This window comes from Lonchura striata, chromosome 1 (assembly GCF_046129695.1).
Source record: "Lonchura striata isolate bLonStr1 chromosome 1, bLonStr1.mat, whole genome shotgun sequence".
In the NCBI taxonomy this organism is placed as follows: domain Eukaryota; kingdom Metazoa; phylum Chordata; class Aves; order Passeriformes; family Estrildidae; genus Lonchura; species Lonchura striata.
Genome location: NC_134603.1, coordinates 68855754 through 68875161, shown reverse-complemented (window position 1 = coordinate 68875161; position 19408 = coordinate 68855754). Strand labels below are relative to the sequence as shown.

The 19408-nt window shown below is 36.5% G+C and overlaps 1 protein-coding gene across 6 annotated transcripts in view; it reads right to left on the bottom strand.

Annotated features, from left to right (window-relative positions):
• COBL (cordon-bleu WH2 repeat protein) overlaps positions 1 to 19408 on the bottom strand; it is a 156556-nt gene that overhangs the window by 91475 nt on the left and 45673 nt on the right. For 3 of the 6 annotated variants that reach the window (XM_031503982.2, XM_077785100.1, XM_077785068.1), the window contains exons 3-7: positions 13188 to 13398; positions 12249 to 12477; positions 10133 to 10177; positions 7734 to 7828; positions 4538 to 4621 (exon numbers count right to left, since the gene is read on the bottom strand). In XM_031503982.2, coding sequence (XP_031359842.1) covers positions 4538 to 4621; positions 7734 to 7828; positions 10133 to 10177; positions 12249 to 12477; positions 13188 to 13398 — 664 coding nt within the window. The remainder of the gene's footprint in view (positions 1 to 4537; positions 4622 to 7733; positions 7829 to 10132; positions 10178 to 12248; positions 12478 to 13187; positions 13399 to 19408) is intronic. The other 3 variants (XM_077785089.1, XM_021546895.2, XM_021546896.2) reach the window with 3 other exon arrangements.

The window sequence follows — 19408 nt, the reverse complement described above, 5'->3', positions numbered from 1 at the left end:
CTTCTAATCATGCCAACAGCTCCACAAATGAAAATCTATCTTCCCTAGTATCATCCTCTGGCATCTAACTAACGGCTTACAAGCACTCTTTAATGAAAGACTAGGGTGAACAGCCCTGTCTGCTGCAGCCTTTAGACAACTTTCCATACTCAGTTTGTTGAGTTTCATATTTTCCAAACAAAATTATACTAGGAAACATTGTTTCAAGGCCAGATGGCAACCTTCATCTTGGACAGTGCATAGATAGCTTTACCTCTACAAAATGCAACATAACTACCCCATGATTAGTCCCAGCTGATAAGAAATAAACACACTTGAAGTGTTGTCAGGAGACCAAGAAGAGAGAACATGAAACCAGGAATTGAAAGCAAACGTGACTGTCAAACACAAGGAAATATTAAAAGTGGATGGCTGTTAACTCACGTAGATGACGTGGGCATTATTCTCATTTCTATTGCCCTGAATGGTACCTGCCTATGTAACATGAAATCCTTGAGAGAAACAGATATTACCTGACCACCTGGGAGCTGACATGGTTGAAGAGAAATAACATTCACCTAACTGTACCTAATTCTTCTTTCCACCCATTCTGAACTGACAAAGTGTACTATGAATGGTGCAACTCCTGCCATCAAAGAGGGCATAGAAGTTACAGCTAGAGTACAAGGCTTTGCAAAGGTAAATCATATATGTTTTTAAAGCTCTTATATTGAAAAGAGTTGTTGCCACCACTTAAGAAGTGATAGCAGAATTACTAATGCACCAAAATTCTTGATGATTTTCTTCTGCAGAACAGAATTTTTCTCTGGAGAACAATCTTGCAATTATTCAGGTACATTTGTTTTATGAAATAAAAACAAACCCCAAATCCCCCACATATATCCTCAAAATACCTGATAACTGTTTGGTATTTTAAATTACATGCTTCTTTTCCTCTTGTAGTTTTGCATGTGAACATAAATGATCATAGCATGACAGACTCATCAGGCAGAGAACTACTGGATTATTTGCTTCATTTAATTAATTGATTCTATTATGGGCAAAACTTACATTCTGACATACACTAAAGATTAGATTTTTAAAAAATGGTGCTGATGAAGATCCTTCAACATTGCACTGCTGCAGCCCTGTTTGAACTAGAGAAACCCTGTGTGATAAGACTTTGTGCTAAAGTTTCAAAACCTTAGATAAGTGTTCCTGGCTGTACTTCTAAATATTTGTTCTCAAGCTCATATATTACATAAACAAAGTCCACATCAGAGCCACACATCGTTCAGCACTTGGGACGTGCTTTTTCACTCTTGATTTATGAAAACACGAAGGCCCCAAAATAAAACTGGCTAATTTTAGTACTGTGTTCCAATACCGTGTTTTATCTTGATCAACTGTTCATATGAGGACAGTGACACCAAGCGGCAGAGAGACCTCAAGTTCCTTTTTTTTTCTGCAGCTGTTGTGAGCTTGAGCTCTGACAGAAAAAGCTGCTTACAGCTAACTGTGCTGCAACTTCCAACTGCTTGACCTGTGTGTTGCGTATTTCAATAGCATTTGTTTTGTGAAAATTTAACCTGGATATAAAATTCATCTGCTCAGCACAAAACTCTTTTTTCGTCCCAGATTAAGGGAAAGGATTTCTGCTTCATTTACAATACACTGCTGGATTTTGTGTCCTTTACTGGTGTGTGGTGTAATGAACTGCTGCACTTTGAGGATTTTCATGGAGAAGTCTTTTCATGCATTTCTACACCCTCTCTCTAAGCTAACAAATTCTTCTCGCCTTTATTTTTGCTGATACTGTGAAAAAGTGTCCCTTTACATCAAGCATAAGTGTTGACTTTGCCGTCTTCACTTTGAAAATCTGCTTCTTCATCAACAACTCAAAGTATTTTTAGAGACATTAATAATCTCAATAATAATTAGATAAATAGGCAGCTGAGAATGGTTAAAAAATGAATATAACTTGTGCTTGAATAAACACCTAAGGGTCTATTATTTCTTATACTTTTATTCCATTACTTCATATTGCTCAGTTTAAACAAACAAACAAACAAACTCCAAATCAATACCCAGAATAGAATCATTAAATTTTCTTTCCTACAATTCAGTGTACACCCCCACCACACAATAAGTGAGAAAAAGATTTAAACTAAGCATATGAAAGTTCATGCCTTTACCTTGGTAGTACTTCACAAGTTAACTATTTCCTTAATAGGCAAGAAAGATTTTCTTGATCCAGTCAGTGTAACTTCTGGTACTGTACCAAAAGCAAGATATTTTTCTTTCAGAAATAAAACTGAAACTGCCTTTAGTTCCCACGCAACAAAAGCAAAACACCTTCAGATGATGTACCAAAACAGTACTAGAGAGCAGACTTGAGGCAACCACAAAAGAGGAAACTTTAGTGGATGACATTTTGCCAATAATCCTATCTCAGCAATGAAAACTTCTATGTAATGATCTCTAAATACATAATTTACATATATGGCCATGTAAGATACCACTTAGTTGGAATAGGGATACTTAGTTCCATTGAAATAAATGAGGTACCTTTTGAACAAGCAGAATAACAAATTACTCAGAATGATTAAGGGTCTCAAATCTAGTCCATAAGGAACTGCTACACTGAACTTTAAAAATTATGAAGTGTTTTTGCTGGTGTTTTCATATGAATTGTCTTAATAAAAAGTTATCTACACCAACTATCTGTACCAAGTTTGCAATATTTTTAAATTTTTCTCCTAAGGCATCACAATTGTTGAACTTCTTCATGAAGCCCATCTAGCCTCTTGAAAAGATGGACTTCCTGTTCTGCCAAGTGAATCTGTTAGTTATTTAATACACCTTCTACAAGCTTGAGCAGAATACTACGAAATTCAATGCAACAAGGTCAACATGTTCTTCATGTGCTCATGTCTTAGCAGGATTGGTGCTCATACAAATACAGGTGTCAAACCAGAAGCGGAAGACAAACACTGAACAAGGGCTGTATTGTTCTTGAAGATTAATTCCTCTTATGAAGAAAGTGGGAAAAAGTTAAATCTCCGACTTGCTCATTTAACTGAATAAAAATAAAACATTTTTACCTCTTCAACAGCCCTTTCCTCCCTATAAACTGACACCTTCAGAACAAATTTACATGTTCAAAACGTTTTTGAGATCTTTTTCATCAATGCCAGAGAAAAAAAAAAAAATTATAATTTGTCCTATAAAATTTCTGGGAAAAATAAGGTGATGTGTCTCTTCTGGGGAAAGCATCACACACCTTTACCATTATATTATTTGTAATTCCTATTCTTACTCCTCTTTTTCCAAGTACTTGGGTATCAAGATATTGAGATTAATTTATACTGCAGTGAATACAAACAACAAAATTATTTTATTTTGGTAGAGTTTGTGATGCTTTTTGTATGTTCTTACTTAGTCTATTTCAATTACACATGATCACTCTCTTCTAGAACTTTCCTTTAGTAACAGAGGCCTATTAATCTTTATAGTGTTGCCTGAATTTTTAGTATCACAAGAAGCTTTTCCATTTCAGTAATCTTTTATTATGAAGTCTTTACAGATTTGCAGAGTTTTTTTATACTTCATAGCCAATCAACTTTCTATCTATTTCTCCTTTTGGACTCCTCTCATATTACTCTTTTCATCTGGGATTTGTTTTCTTATTCCTTAATTTTTTCCACAATTCTCTGGCATCCTTCTCTGTGACTAGTGAGTTCTATATTTCGCAGATCCACACTCCTTTTACAAAGATCTGTTTATGAAAGGGGGATTCAGAGCTGATCCTTACATTTCAAACTCCTATCACATCATCAGTCTTCTTCAGGTTTTGAACACATGAAAACAAAAAATCAAATAATTTTAAAAAGTAATAAAAATATGTGCCATTTAATATAGTTACTATACTACCACAACCATCTTATAAAATACTTAGGATTCACACTTCCTAATCTGATACCTTCCTATTTGGATCCTCATAAGTTGACAGGCTGTCAGACACTTAATGTTTCTAAATGTGGTTCACAGGATTTTAGTACACCAAACCCTACTGAGATACTTAACAAAAATCCTATCTGTTTTTTTTTCCAGTGTTTACTCTTCCCCCCCAGGCACCTTATGAAACAAAAAGAATGCTGCCATGCTGCAGAAGTCAGATACAGGGATGAAAAGGAAAGGTGTGGTTTTATAAGAAAATACCCTTTAAATAGCTTTGGTAAGGCAAACATTGTCCTGCATCATGCAGGACTGTCACTGTATGTCACAACACCCATGTTCTTCTCTCTCACAACTGCTTGGAATTTAACACTGAAAGAAACTTTATTCATAGTGAAGCTAACAAGTTTTATTTGAAGGCAATGCATTATATTTTAACTTCATGAAGATATGCAAACCGTGCACTCATGTAACAAAGCCTGCTAAAGCATAAGCTACTTCTACTTGGCTAAGCATCAGGAATAGCAGTGGTTTCTGGTTAATTAAAACTGCAGGATCTAATAAGAATGCAATAGCATCTACAAGCTGTGTTAGTACTTACATCCAAACTTCCTTCACTTGTAGATGCAGAACTAAAAACATCCTCCTCACCACAATCTCTGTTCATCCTCAAGTATTCTTCTGTCTGCAACACAAACAAGTGTCCTACACAGCAGCAGCAAAGGAAACAAAACTGCAAAAACATGCTAGAGCAAAATACCATACCCCATCATGGAACCAAGACAAACTGCCTCAGTAGTGCTGGACCTGATTGCTGAGAAACTCTGAAGTAGTCTGCAAAATTCTCTGATGTAGGCAAGGAGCTAAGCCATCAGCAAAAATATTTAAGAATACAAAGACAAAATTCTTAGGCAAGGATAAAAATCAGGAGTAACTAATTCCTGTAATATGAAGGACCAGACTGTTAGTCTCTGCTATACCCACAGACACAATTGAGCCAGCAGGGAGCTCCTTCCTTGCCCTTTCACCATGAAGGAACTATTCCTGTGTGCTAACATGCACCTTACTTAAGCCTAGATCCCATGATTGTCTGCATAGTGCCTCAGCACTACTGATTGTTTATCAGTGTCAATTTGATCTGGATCTAGCCTCAGGCAAATGACTACATTTAACATAGAAAAAAAATGGAGTTCTTGCCACCTTTATGGTTTTTTACACCAGCTACAGGAGAACAGAGGGTAACTGATCCAGCATAAAATTAGAATGGAAGAGAACAAGATGATACCTGATCTGGCATTAAGCCTGCCAGTACAAAGTCAACCAAATAAATACTTTTATCTAATTTGTACCAGCCATGGGAGTAGGACTTTGCTTTCATTCTATGTCACAGTGGTTTCAATATTATGGAAAAGTTTTTTTAGATAAGTTAGGTCTGGTGTATTGTCATACCACAATTACTGCTCTCAGTGAGCCAGCTGAAAAAGAAAGCATGTGCATGGCCATGGAAATCTGAGCACAGGCCTGTAGTGTGCAGTGACATCTGATCCAGGACAGTTTGCAACACAGGCTAACACTCTTCTTCCCTTGCAAAAGAAACTGCCTTCTCCTTGCAAATGCCTGCAAGTCTGCAGTCTTACTACTGTGCAGAACTTTGAACAATTCTTCCTATCAAATAGTTCTAATATAGAGACTATGCATGACCACATACACTCCTCACCACTGCAAATCAAAATGCAAACAAACAAAAATGAGAACCAACTTAAGCCTTGTGAGGGAATAAAAATGTAAAGAACCCATAAAGAGCAGAGTTTAGCACCCTGGGGTTTTGATTCCAGGTCCCTGAAATCACAAGACATCCTATCATCTAATCCCTTCACAAACCTACCAAACCTTTAATTAAAAGAACCTTATTAATTTGCTCCCATCCTGCTAAGTCTGTTCAGCAGTTTCACTGCTATTTTGGTTAGAAAGATTTCACAATAGAAAGTCAGATATATTATGCCTAATTAACACCTGCTTGCTCCTGTGTGCTCTGCTATTCTTCAGTTTTCAGTAATTCTTCCATCGATCGTATTTTAAATTCCCAGAGGTTTGTGAAGGCAACAGTGACGTCTTGCTTGACTAAACAAAATGACTGATTTAGTTTCTTTTCCTACAGAGTAACTGCCATTTGAAAGTAAGTGTCCAATAAAGAAATGGCCAAGAAAAATCAGTTAAGTTGTCAGAACTATCAGCAAGAAAAATTTAGAACTTTTCCTCAGATTTAGAAGCTGTTTCTCATCCTTATTTGTACAGATCCTACTTCTTCCCAGGTCAAATACAATTTTGAATTTAATTCACCCTCAATGTCCTTAGCATTTTGTCAAAGTTTTATTTTGAAAAACTCAGAGTATCACCTCCTTTGCTTTAATAAGCAAGAGAAAGAGAAAAAAAAAGAGAGAAGCTTGCAATCTTTGAACACGTTTCCAACTCAGCTGTGAGAAACCCACTGCAGTAACCATTGAATTAGGATGCTTCATAGAAACTTTTGCTAAGATTGTAAGCATTAATACTTTAAAAGTTAAAAGTGATCTGCTTCAGGATTTAAAACTGCAAGGACACACCCAAGTTCACTAAAACGGAATGAGAGGACAAAGTATGATGCAGAACTTGGATGCTGTAATGTGTTTGTTCCTTCCAGAGGAATTATAGCCCTACAGCATCCTCTTGAGGCTCAGGCTGAGATCCCTTGTTTACTTGATTCTTCTGAGGAGATACAGTATTATCACTCCAGTTATAATTTTTTCCCTTCTATATAGGAAGTATTTTCTTACAGTGGAAAAGCACTCTGAAAGTGGCCAACTTCTTATCTCATAAAATAGTTCTCATGTGTCCCTTATAAGATATTAAGAATAGTTTAGTATCTATGACAGAAATAAGGTTTTTAACACAGGAATTCAAAATGTCCATAAAGGATTCCATTCCCTAGCAATCCCTAGCAAAAACCATCACAAATTAAATCATGAATAAAAAGACAGACAACTGTGAGAGATTTTGAAAAGTCTTCACAGTTTTGCAGATGTGACTGAGATGACTGGATAAATAAAACATCAGTCCATTAACTAGCAAATGTTTGTTTCTGCCAGTTAATTAGATACACATTTTGTAATTCCACTCCAAAAGCATTGGAGGGTTTAAACATGAAATATTCTTCATAAATGCATCTCAACAGAATTCTTTAATACCAAATTTCTTTCCTAAATTTTTCAGTTTAAGAATACAAAGTTAAAAATGGCTAACACATATCCCAGCAGAAAATGATCCTTCAGTTCAGTATTGGAAGTTATTTCTTCTATACCCAATTCATCAGATTTAAAGACTTGGAGAAGGCAATGGGGTGACTGCACAGAGAGAAGAGATTATCACCCATGCACAGAAGAGGTCATAAGACACATCTACTTTGTAATTAAATTGTTCTGTATTACATCAGTTCTTTCATAAATGCATTTTATAATGTGAGTACTACTGATAATCAGACACAGAAACTACTGCCCTTTTTTAACACCTACTGAACTCACAGCATTGAAAAAAAAATAAAGAAAAAAGTAAATGGCCAACTTGTTTGACTCCTTCAATAAGGAGGCAAACTCTCCATCAGGCTGCACTGGTCACATATAGTTTATGCCCCTGTTAACAGATTACTCTCTGGAAGGAAAAGGAAGGCAGGAAAAAGGAAACAAATTTTACCACCCACAGACATAACAGATCTGGAAAAAAATAAATTCTCTTTAGCGAGCAGTACACTGCTGGACACTTACCTTGCTGCTGCTTCTATCAGCATTAAACAATCCCAAAAGTCTTGTCTTTTCTTTCTCTATTGCATCACTGCTTACTGAAGCCTTTCGATTTGGTTCTGAAAAAATTTAATGGAATAATTATTATATTTTTGAAATAAAGGTTTACAAGATGACTACTTTAAAATGTCCTGGGTTAGTGCTGGATTTTTTTGAGTTGAAGATGGTATGAACTGGATTATCTAAGTAACAGCTAGATCCTGCACTTTGTCATCAAACTTTCATGTGTTATGAGTATATTCCAAAATCTAATGGAATATCTAATTTAATAAAATGCACTAGGTTTTTAATCACAATCCAGTGACTCTTATTAAAAGGTAAAACATAAGCAAATTGCTTATGACCTCAGATCCATCAATTAATCTCAGAGTACCATAATTCTAAAAAAACCCCAAACATCTAAAAAAAGATATACTGGTGAGTATCTTTAACTATTCATAGGTCTGACTTAATACTGTGAACTTAAACAAGATATTCTAAATGTGTAATTTGGATAAAGCTCTTCCCCCTATTTCCAAGGGGAAGGAAAAAGACCCTCCTGTTGGGAACAGGGCACTGTAAAATTTGAATTAGCTGGTTGTGGTCATCTTCCTTATCTTGGTGATTTTACTTCAGGTGGGAAAAGAGTAGAGTTTATAGTATTTTAGTCTGTAAGGACTCATATGTGTCTTCCTTGAACCTGCTTAAGAAATTCTAAGAGTTCTCATAGCATTTAGTATCCCTACACTTTCCCCCTTCAGTTTCTCATCCACAAGCTGGATAAGCAAAATTACACACTCATGCATTACAGGAAACAACATTGCCCATTTAACACACGGATGATGAAGTGCTCCCAGTTTTTAAAATGGACTCTGCATAATGTTATAAATATTTCCTCCTGATTCCAAGCACATCAGATTATTCCACTAGCATTCAAAAAGTTTAGTTCATAGGGAGAAAAATACTTTCTCTTGTAAATATTTGCTTAATAACAATTAAAATTCAAAATTACTTACTTGTTAACACAAAATAGTTTTACTTCACCAAAAAAAAACTCATCCCAGAACTCTTGTAAACTTATTTGCACAAACTACAAAGTGATTTTCACACAGATCACTTTTGCATATAAACAATCTCATGTGTCAGAAGGTGTTAAACACATACAATGAACACAAAGGACAACAGGGAGAAACTATCCTTAAGAAAGGCTGCAACTGCACTGCAAAGAAATACAGTAATGAATTAATGCTTTTCTGAAATACTAGGCACTACATTTACTGGTTTCTTGCTTGGGGCTGGGCTGCGACGAGATATGGATTATGATTCTTATATACTTGCATAGTTTTCAACTACAAACAATGCTAACATAGCAGCTGATCACCAACACTGTCATTGAACATTGTGTAATCCCAAAAAATTAGGATTTAAGTAATGCCTATAATATCAAAATAATTAGTCTTTTTTCATTTGTGTAACTTTTTCCTTAAATAGATATTTCATCTAGTGATGAAATGATCTCCACTGAAGAGGAAGCCACAGCAAGTAATGACAGAGATTAGGGGGAATAGTGCTGCCATTAGTGAAGCCAAGAGGCCATGAGCTAAGATTTGCTCGATGGCTGCCACCTACTGTAGGTGGACTTTCTTTATAAAAATTTAAATAAGTTATCCAGTTTTACTTTGCTTGTGCTGTGTCTACTAGTAATGCAAAGAAATAAAGCTCATTAGAATCAACCATACCTTTCTTGAGGATAATTAATTTAAGCAATGTATTAAAACAGACTCAGTAGGGAAAAGGACATAATAAATACACACATTATCTGTTTTACTGGAAGCTGAAGCACCAACAATCTAATCCAACCCCAACTATTGAAACAATTCAGAAGTCAGCATCTACTCAGTTACCCATGTGTATGTATACATTTGGTATTAAAGTGCTTTACTGCACATAAACTGAAATCAGTAGAAGATCTCACAGACATCAAAATTTTCTGCCTTTGCTACTGAATAAATTTTGAACCCAAGAGACCTTGGAAATGTTAGCAACTGTGAAATGTACCTAATCATGATTGAGGTAAACTGAACAGGCTTGGAATCTACAGAGATACACCACACCACAAAACAGTAGCAGAATTTGTTACTTGCTGGTGTTTTAATGGATATTGCTGAAGAGACAGTATGCACAGAATGTGTTTGTTCTTAGTAGAAGCACAAGTTATGTAAGCAACACTTTGGAAAGACAAAACAGATAAAAATAGCATGTTTCTCTACAGCACTTCACTCAACACTCTTAAAGATCTACCTACCAAACCCACATTACACATAGACTGAAGTGAAATAGTTAAACACAGAATGAAGCTTCCTCTCAGCAGCATTATACAGTACCTCTGTAGTTCAGAGAAGGTTCAGACTGAGTTTTTGATGGAGGAACTGGAAAAGTCAGGCAATGAAAGGATAAGAGAAAACACATTAAAGTTCTAATATAGCCCTTTAAAGCACAATATTCATTAATTAGTCCTAGCACCTCTTTTATTAAGCATTATTAAGAAAAAAATGTTGACCAACAACACATATGCAGAACTACTACTGAAGTAGTTTAGCTGCATTTGTATTAATTCCTGATTCAGTCATGAAGCTGCTTCAACTGCTAAATAGAGTTAAGTAAGCAGGTGGCAGCAGAGCTTCTCTTTTAATAATCCTCCAGCTCTTGGTGTTTTCCGTTTCAGGCAAGGGAAGAGTGTGGAGTATTTCTAGAATCGGCTCTTACAAACACAGCCTATGGCTTTCAGCACCTGTGAGACCTTACTTGTTAGTGAGAATGTGTTTTAAAAATCTATTTTCTGTTAAGTAAACAGGCGAGATACCCACTCAGTGCACAAGTCACAGACCAACTGCTACTGAAACCAATGGGTTTATTCCTCTTGGATATTACAAGTGAGAACTTTGAAGAAGAAATTTGCTGAAACAAAGGAAAAATTCTTGCAAATTTTGTGTGCATTTACTGTTTTTGTCAGACAACATGATGGTAAGAGGAAAGCACAAAAGATTGAATTATACTCAGGTTCAGGGGGATTTTATCATGAAAAGAAAGGAATACTGAAAGTTTAAAAAAGAATAGAATATAAAAAAGCTGATGTAGAGAGCAGCACATTATGATGTGTAGATCTTTGTGGGTTCTCAATTTAATATCTTCTGTGATAATTTTCTGCTATAATCCCAGCCTTGTAGTAAAGTCTTGGTTCTGACTGTATAGGCTACAACCAAATTTCAGGACCAACACTGCATCAGCATACATACCACCATTTTCATTTGAAAGGAAAGACTTTACTGAAGGCTTATGATAAATACTCTCTAAGTTGTCCCTGAACAATGTTGAATGAATCCTGTTGAATACACTCCACATTCAATATGTTGCTCCAAAACAGTTAGCTTAATTACAGTAAACATGTCTTGAAAAAAACAAACATGCAATTGAGTTATGACATGATGTCTGCCTGGTTTTGGAACATCCCAGAAATCCAGAAGAAAAGCAGATATTTAGTTTACTTAGAAGTCTAAACTCACTGAAATTTGACTCGCACAGACGAAGAACTGCCACTTATCAAAGAGTTGGAAAGAAGAGACAGAATGTCAACATAAATAAATAATTTTATAAATAAAAAATAAGCCTACAGCTCAGCACCTACAAGAATGATGTTATCTAAACAATAAATAAGGACATTTACCATGCTGGTGGTAGCAATTGAGAAAAACTGCAGGAGACAATTTTAATTAATATCGCTATCTGACCTCAAAGGAAGTAGTGCTTGCCAATGTGTATTTTTAAAGCAGGCATATTTTAAAGCATATCACAGAATTATGTTGAGTACATAATCAGGCTGATAAAACTCAACTCTGAGAAGCTGCTATTACAATTTTGTCTATGAGAACAGAAAGTGAAGATAGGTAAATATGAGAACAAAATTTTAAATACAAATACCTCTTAGTTCTTCTTCACTAAACCGTCAATAACCGTGCTCTTTGGAGGAATTGTTTCTGATCCTGTCCAGTCTGTTTCTCATAAGCCCATGTCTGTTGCCTCTGCCTCTCAGCTTTCACAGCTGCCATGACTATGGCATGTCTCTTCTTTCTTTCTCTCCAGCCCACAGCACAGGTAGGCGACAGACTCTGCCTTGTATTACGTGCACCTCTACCAACAGCAGCTTGGGGACACAGAAAAGCTCCTCCTTTTGCCCTGCCCTAGGCCAACCTGCACCCTGCCAGAGTCCAGCCCAGCCTGGCACAAGGCCCAAGAGCATCCAAGGACGGCTGGACACATTGCTGACCGGGCTGCTGCTCTGGGCACAGCTCACTGAACAAACCCGTGCTGCTCTCCAGACCGAGATCTCACTCTGCTGTTTCAGCTAGATCCCAAAAGAATCGCAGCACAAGTGCTTTTAACTGCCCATAATATTGTTGCCACATCATAACCCTGCAGTGACTGCTATCAGTCTTGGCTCACCTTTTTTTCTGTCCCAGGCATACAGCTCCTTTATCCCTAGCTCCTCCAAGGATTTGGTAAGCTCCAGCTCTTCCCCAGTTATGCCATCCCGCAGAAGAACAATGTGCTCTTGACTGACTTCACACTTCTCACAAATAGCTGGGATGATGTTGTGGAGAGGCACCTCTGGACTAACTCGAACCACAGCCTTCTGTGTCTTCAGGTAGTTCACTACCAGCCTCACAGATTTCTGCAGAAACAAACACAAAATGTCAGTCCCCCTTCTGTGGTGGATAGGCCATCTCACAATGAGAGAAGCACTCAGGATTTTCATGTTGTCTTGACTATTCCTAGGCAATCTTACCCTACATTGCAAAAAATATTTCAAGGAATAAAATCTCAGACCTTGCTTTCCACTAAGAAGACATTCACAAGAATATGCAAAGAAAGAAAAGGAATTGGAGGCAGACGTAAAGGTTTACAAGTCCCACTCTGAAAGGTGGGAGAGTATAATTAAATATAGTTATTAGAATAAAAAAAAAATCCACCAAACATTTGGAAAATAACTACTTTTTAATCTTCACTGTATTGTGAAATACATTTATTAATGATCAGCCTTCTCCCATATCTTCAATGAAGATGGTGCACAAAATATCACCAAAATACTATCTCCACACAACCCCACTCTCATTTCAGCCATTATTGCAATTTTCATTACTGCAAATTTAAAATTTCCTAACCTTCAGAGTTCCATCTTTCCAACCACATGCAACATACCATTTTGTCTAAATGTCTAGACTAGCCTGTACTAATCTATGTGCAAAACATTATTAGTTAAGCAGGCTATAATCAATCCCAAGTCTTTCCCATCTAGTTTAAAGATGGAAAGATTGGCAGAACTGAAATCATAGGAATGGAATGATGTTTCATGGCATCATTTTAGCCCTCCAGAGTACTGACCTCAGGGACCCTTGGCAGAGGTCGCTTTGCCTTCTCTTCTGGAATCTTCTCTTTCAGAAGAACTGTCTGTACATCCAGTGCTCCTATCAAAGTGTTTGGCTTGTAACTCAGAACTTGTTGAGTTCCTGAAGACTTTAGTTCAAGACTATGTTGAGATGGATTTAAGTGATACTGGCTGCATAAATCAACCAATACATCCATCACAGCTTTACTACAAGGAAGAAAAATTCACCATTAGCATGAGAAAAATACATTGCTAGAAAATTTACCTCAGTTCTATGATGGGGGGATAAAAGACAACACAAGCTGTGGATATGCCTCTAGTTTACCATCTTTGGGAGGGAACAGAGCTAGTGCTTTGAAATGTTAAACAGATCAGATAAAATGATAGGAATTAAATATATTCAAACTTCAGTGTCTGTTTATGAGCTCACAACTAACTATTCAGTATCAAGGAGACAGCAGTGCCAATCATAGCACTAACAGACATCAGCCAAGAGCAGACGAAGGATCTTATTTATTTCCAGACCACAGGTGACAGAATATTCTGAGTTGTGACTCTCAAAGATCCAACAAGTCCAACTCTTAAGTGAATGGTCCATATGAGGATTGAACACACCACCTTGGTGCTATTAGCACCATGCTCTGACTGAGGGTGATAACGTACTAAATCCATACATTAAATGCTCCAAGTCGAATCCTGTTCATTAATTTGAAGACAAGATATGAGTAAATTATGAACTCACAGTCTGATAAATTCCACCTAGATTTGAACAATCACATAACCTAAAATGGAGTACTTAAATCTGGAACAAATGGCAGATAGGCCTATTTTTCCAGTTTACAACTGAATTCTCCACATCCATTTGACACCAGCAATATTTTCCAGTACAAGAGACTTATTTTGGTGAAGATGTTAACCCTGTACAAAACCATTTGGTTTTGAGTGTCCCCATTATCAGCAAGTCTTATTGCAGTATGATTCTGAAAACATGAGGTTTTAAAAGAGACAGCAACTGTCCCTCTCATTTTGTGCCTCGGCACAGAAATATTCCATTCTGCATCAAGAACTCAATATTCGCTGGAGGTTGATACTGCCTAATACAGCAGATATGAACTATGCTTCCCCACACTCCAGAAGTTCTCTACAATGGTAATGAAGGATTATTTTATTTTCCCAGCCTTCCCCTCAAAAATTCCGTAAAGGATCAGAGAAACCAAATTTATTAAAACTGGTAATTTTTCTAAAAAGTTTTGGTTTCATAAACCAGTCTGTCACCAATAAAACAATGTAAGCTAAAAAAACTTACCAGCTGTAGCTGGAACCTGTCCTATACAGTGGAATATCTATCTTCTAGCAGAAGTGAAAATAAATGCACAGACAGCAAATTTGCCAAAAGAACCTGCATTTCTTTTAATGTTTTAACGGGAAAACCAATACAGATTCAAAATGCAAGCAAGTTCAAAGAAAATAAAATCTTCCACAGGTTATTAGCCAGCACCGTTACATCTGTAGTTCAAGAATTACCTTTTAAACTGCAAACTGTTGGCATCTGGGAAACTACTGTGTGGAGGGCTAACAATCTTCTTTCTCTAGGTATATTGTTGGCCAACAACTGCTCAAGAAGTTGGTGAAGAACCCTGGAGGACTAATGGCAAAGGCAACAAAAATGGAAAACTAGAGCAATTCCTTATTACCTGGTAGATCACAGCTCTTCTCATGCAAGAGAAGAGGAAGGACCTTCTTTAGAGTAACCTTTTTCAAGTTTAACTGAGTTACACAGTTTGAACTGGAAAAGTGGCAAGAGTGAAAAATTTGAAATAACATGACCTCACTAAAAAGGGAAGAACTCAGAAGATGATGACTGAAGATCAAATAAGGAAAACAGATGTCATTAATATGTACACAACACCTCAGAACAGAGTGCACTGTGGCAACTGTTATCATAGACAGCACAAATACAAATGTGTAGCATTCAAATCAAAACTGTATCAGCTCATTTCATGATGACTCATTCTGACCCTGTCTCCGAGTTGAAAACATCTGTTTCACAGCCATGTTCAGTTCACATGCTACACACCAACAGACATTAACAGCTACTAAGTCCAAACTACAGGAGAATCCCACCTACACCCGTATTTACATGAATACTCATTAAGCTGTGCACATGTTTTTAAAATGCTTATCAGTTCTTCTGATACATATCTCAACTTGTCTGTTTACTGATATATTTCTTTTAAACTAAAATTTGCATGTGTTTGCTTTACCTCAGCATTCTTACTATTGTTTCAGAGAAAACAGAATAACCTGGCAGCGTCATAATCCATGGTGTCCTATGTGCTTGACATTTACATTTAAAGTGGAACAGTAATATATTTTTGTACTGTAATAATTCATTCAAATTTGGATAGTTATCTTGCGTCTTGAAAAAGTATTTGCAAGATAACAATTAATGATTCCACACATACACCACTGAAATGATAAAATATATTCAGCAGCAACAGTACTAAAACTATAACAAAATCAGAGTCCACATGAGGCATCAGAGAAAATAAGTTACAGACAATCATGCAACTTGAACAAATTTGTCTGGACAATGAAAAATCCAAAAATCCAGCCAAATCTGAGGTTTCACCTTATTGCTAATTATGAAATAGGCTTGTGTTAAACATAACACTTAAGGAAGCCTGCAACATTCCAACCTGTGCCATGCTGCTCAGAATACAAAATTGTTCCATAAAAAGCATCCCCAGCCTTCATCTGTACCATTTGAAAGTACAGCTGAAGCTTTTGAAAAAACTTCAAAGCAAATCATATGCTCTTTAAAAAATGTAAATTCAGGGAAAACTTTTCACAAAACTTCCGAATGCAAAGAAAAAAAAAAAAAAAAGTGGGGAGAGGAAAAGAGAGGAATTCCACAATCTTCAAAATTCTTGTATTTCCATCGATATAAGAAAGCTGTGAAAACCTTGCAGTGAAGTTATCCTTATATCAGATTTCCGTGGAACCAACTTGAAAAAATTTCTTTCCAAACCATAATACAGTTCAGCTTGATTTTAAATGGGAGTTTTATTTCAAGTAACTCCATGTATATTCTACACACAGAAGAGAGTCACCAAACATAGCAAGAGAATAGTAATCAAATAATCTATTTTTTTCCAATCTTGGGCTGGATATGGCTCTTGGAAGACGCAAAGAGTCAATCCTTCCTTTGCTTCCATCTTGTTCCACACAGATCCCCACTTTCTATTAACCTGGTTGGACATATGGTAGAGAACATACTCCATTTTGAAATTCAAGCAGGTCTTAAATCTAAAGCTGAAATTAAGTTAAATACGTCCTACCTTTCTAACTACTCAGCTAAGAAACACCTTTTTCATTTTAATACGATGTTGCTGAAATTTTTGGTGGAGTGACCAACCACTACATAAAAGACGCAAAAGATTAATGACTGACAAACAAATACTAGAGCACAGAAACAGAATTGGAGAGAGAACACAATTTAAGACTCAGCCAAGAAGGTCCATATGACTATTCTTAGCAAAGGACAGAACTTTGGCTCTGTTTTGATGTTTTGTTCCTAAGCTGTTTGACATTCAATGCCAGTTCTGGACAGGAAAGAATAACTACTTTGTCTGCAATACTTATCATGCTGAAGTTCTGATCCAGTTTGACTAGACTGCATGTTTCCTGCTGCTCTCCAGTAAAATGCAGCAGAGGCCTATGGTTTTTAGGAAGTATAAAACAACTGAGATGTTCTAGGTGTGGTTTGGCTTAACCACCTTGAATCACACAAATAAATCCATTTTAAAATACAGCCTTGTATATTTAAAAATAAATGTGCAGGGTAAAATTGTATTCTACCAAACAAAAAGATTTTTTAAATGCCTTCCACTACCTAAACAGGCCTAGAGGAAAGATGGAGAGGGACTTGTCACAAGAGCATGTGGTGATAGAACAAGGGGTAATAGTTTCAAGCTGAAAGAAGGCTTGGATTAGCTATTAGGAAGAAATTCTTCACTGTGAGAATAGTGAAGCACAGGAACTGGTCCAGAGAAGCTGTGGATGTCCCATCCCTGGAAGCATGAGAAACCAGGTTGGATGGGGCTCTGAGCAAGTCCTTGATGCATGGAAGGGGGAGTAGAACCAGATGGTCTTTAAGGTCCTTTCCAATTGAAACTACTCTGTGATTCCATGATTTAAAGAAAAAATTGAAAAATAATCTTAAACTGGAGGAAAGGATCTTCTTTATTTAGGTCAATGTCAAATACACATTAAGAATCTACATTAGCAATTGACTGGAAAACATAATACTGTAAAGGGGTGGATGACCCAAAGTCTCTAATTCTTTCACTCTTTGCATTCAAACTAGAAAATAACATTCGTCTTTATTTTTGCATGCTTCAAAGTACAGCAGGCACTTCATCAAAAGATTACAACTTTTTCTACACAAACAAAAATGTACACACTAAGTAGCAAGCTGTATCCAAAAAAGTTCAGGAAATTGATAAATAAGACACTTATGTTTTCTATTTGTTTTCTTAGCTTGCTCCTGTACATTCGGCTCTTATTTTCCACAACTGAGCAAGTCCACAGAAGGAGCATCAAGATGACACATGAGACAGAGGACTGTGCTTTTTGAGCCTTGGAACAAGAAAGGTGGAGAAGAGACCTTGCTACTGTCTATAAATATGAACTGTAGGGTTACAGAGACAGACTCTTCTTGAGAGTGAACAGCATGAGGACAAGTGGCAAGAGACAAGTGCTGAATAGGAAATTCCATTTAGGTACAAGTAAACATATAATCTCCATAAAGATGGTCTTAGCCCTGGTAAAGAGGTGCAGAGAAACATTTTCCCTGAAGGTATTCAAACTTGCCTAGAGACTGTGTGTTCCAGCAGCCCCTTCCAACATAAATTTGAGTACAAATTTTTTTATTCCGCTTAGCCTACATTGAACTACTGCAATATTGACCTGATTCTTATTCAGTATTTAGTTAAACTAATTTTTAATCTTTTTGCCATGTTCCCTGTTTATCTTCTTCTGACAATGCCTCTTTAATATTTTACCAACCTGGGCTGATTTCACACCTTCAATCTTTCCTGAGACACTGTTCTGTATGTCAAGCTACAAACCCATAATAAAGAGTCTATTACTGAGACTATGTGAGAATATTTGTACTGAACTCTGTCCTCTAATATTTGCAGAATCAGACTACAGCTTTGGCTAGTTTATTACTACTTCTAGTGTCCTGCTTTATGGATATCATATGTATGAGAGAATTTGTGTAACATATAAGATAACAGTAGGAGCAACAACTGTCCAGTTTACTTTTCTGCATATTGATCAGCCAAGTGTTGACAACTCCAAAAAAAATCTCTCTTAGCCTCAAATATCCCCATTTTTCTACAGTGCATTTCAAATACTACTGAGTTCCAAGCTACTGTGTTAATGTCTATATCTGTGTTAATCAGGAAGTCCTCCTCAGTGCCACCAAGTGTGAACAGAGACAGATGCATGATCCCTTTACTTACAGTTATCCACTGAAAGTATTACCTCTGAGACTCGTGAACAGAAAACTGATAACTTGGGAGCTTTTCCATTTGTTTTCCATCTAAATGTCTACCCATCACCACCTCTCTCAGACCTGTTAACCATTTGTGTGGATGTGCTACAGATCTACATGTATAAAATGTGTAAGTGGCCAACACTTTACCTATAATTTCAGCAGATCAGCTAGTGCTCACACACAAGTACAAACACAATAACATTTCCCTCCTTTTCAAGGGGAAGTAGACTAAAATATTTTCATGAATACTTCTACATGTTTTACAGCAGTTTCCAGGGATCAATTGTTTCAAAAAGAAAACTGTTAATACTACTCTACTGCACACACTCCTTAAAAACTCATCTTTGCACTAAAAACTGTGCAACACATTTTCAAATTCTCAAATTGTGTATTACAAGATGGCAATAAGCTGTTAGAGAGACTATCAGCTTGAGTTAACTTATGTAAATAAAATAATTTCAAGGTTCCAGATACCAATAAAATATCTTTAAAGAGTACAAACTTTTTTTCTTAAAGTATCTTCACAAAAACTTAATGAGAACTTTCTGCCCTCTTGCTGATATCTGCAGGAACTTTTTACATAGAGAACAAAGTTAAATTACAACATGTTTCTTTGCCTACATACAATGAACAAATTGAAAGATGTAATTT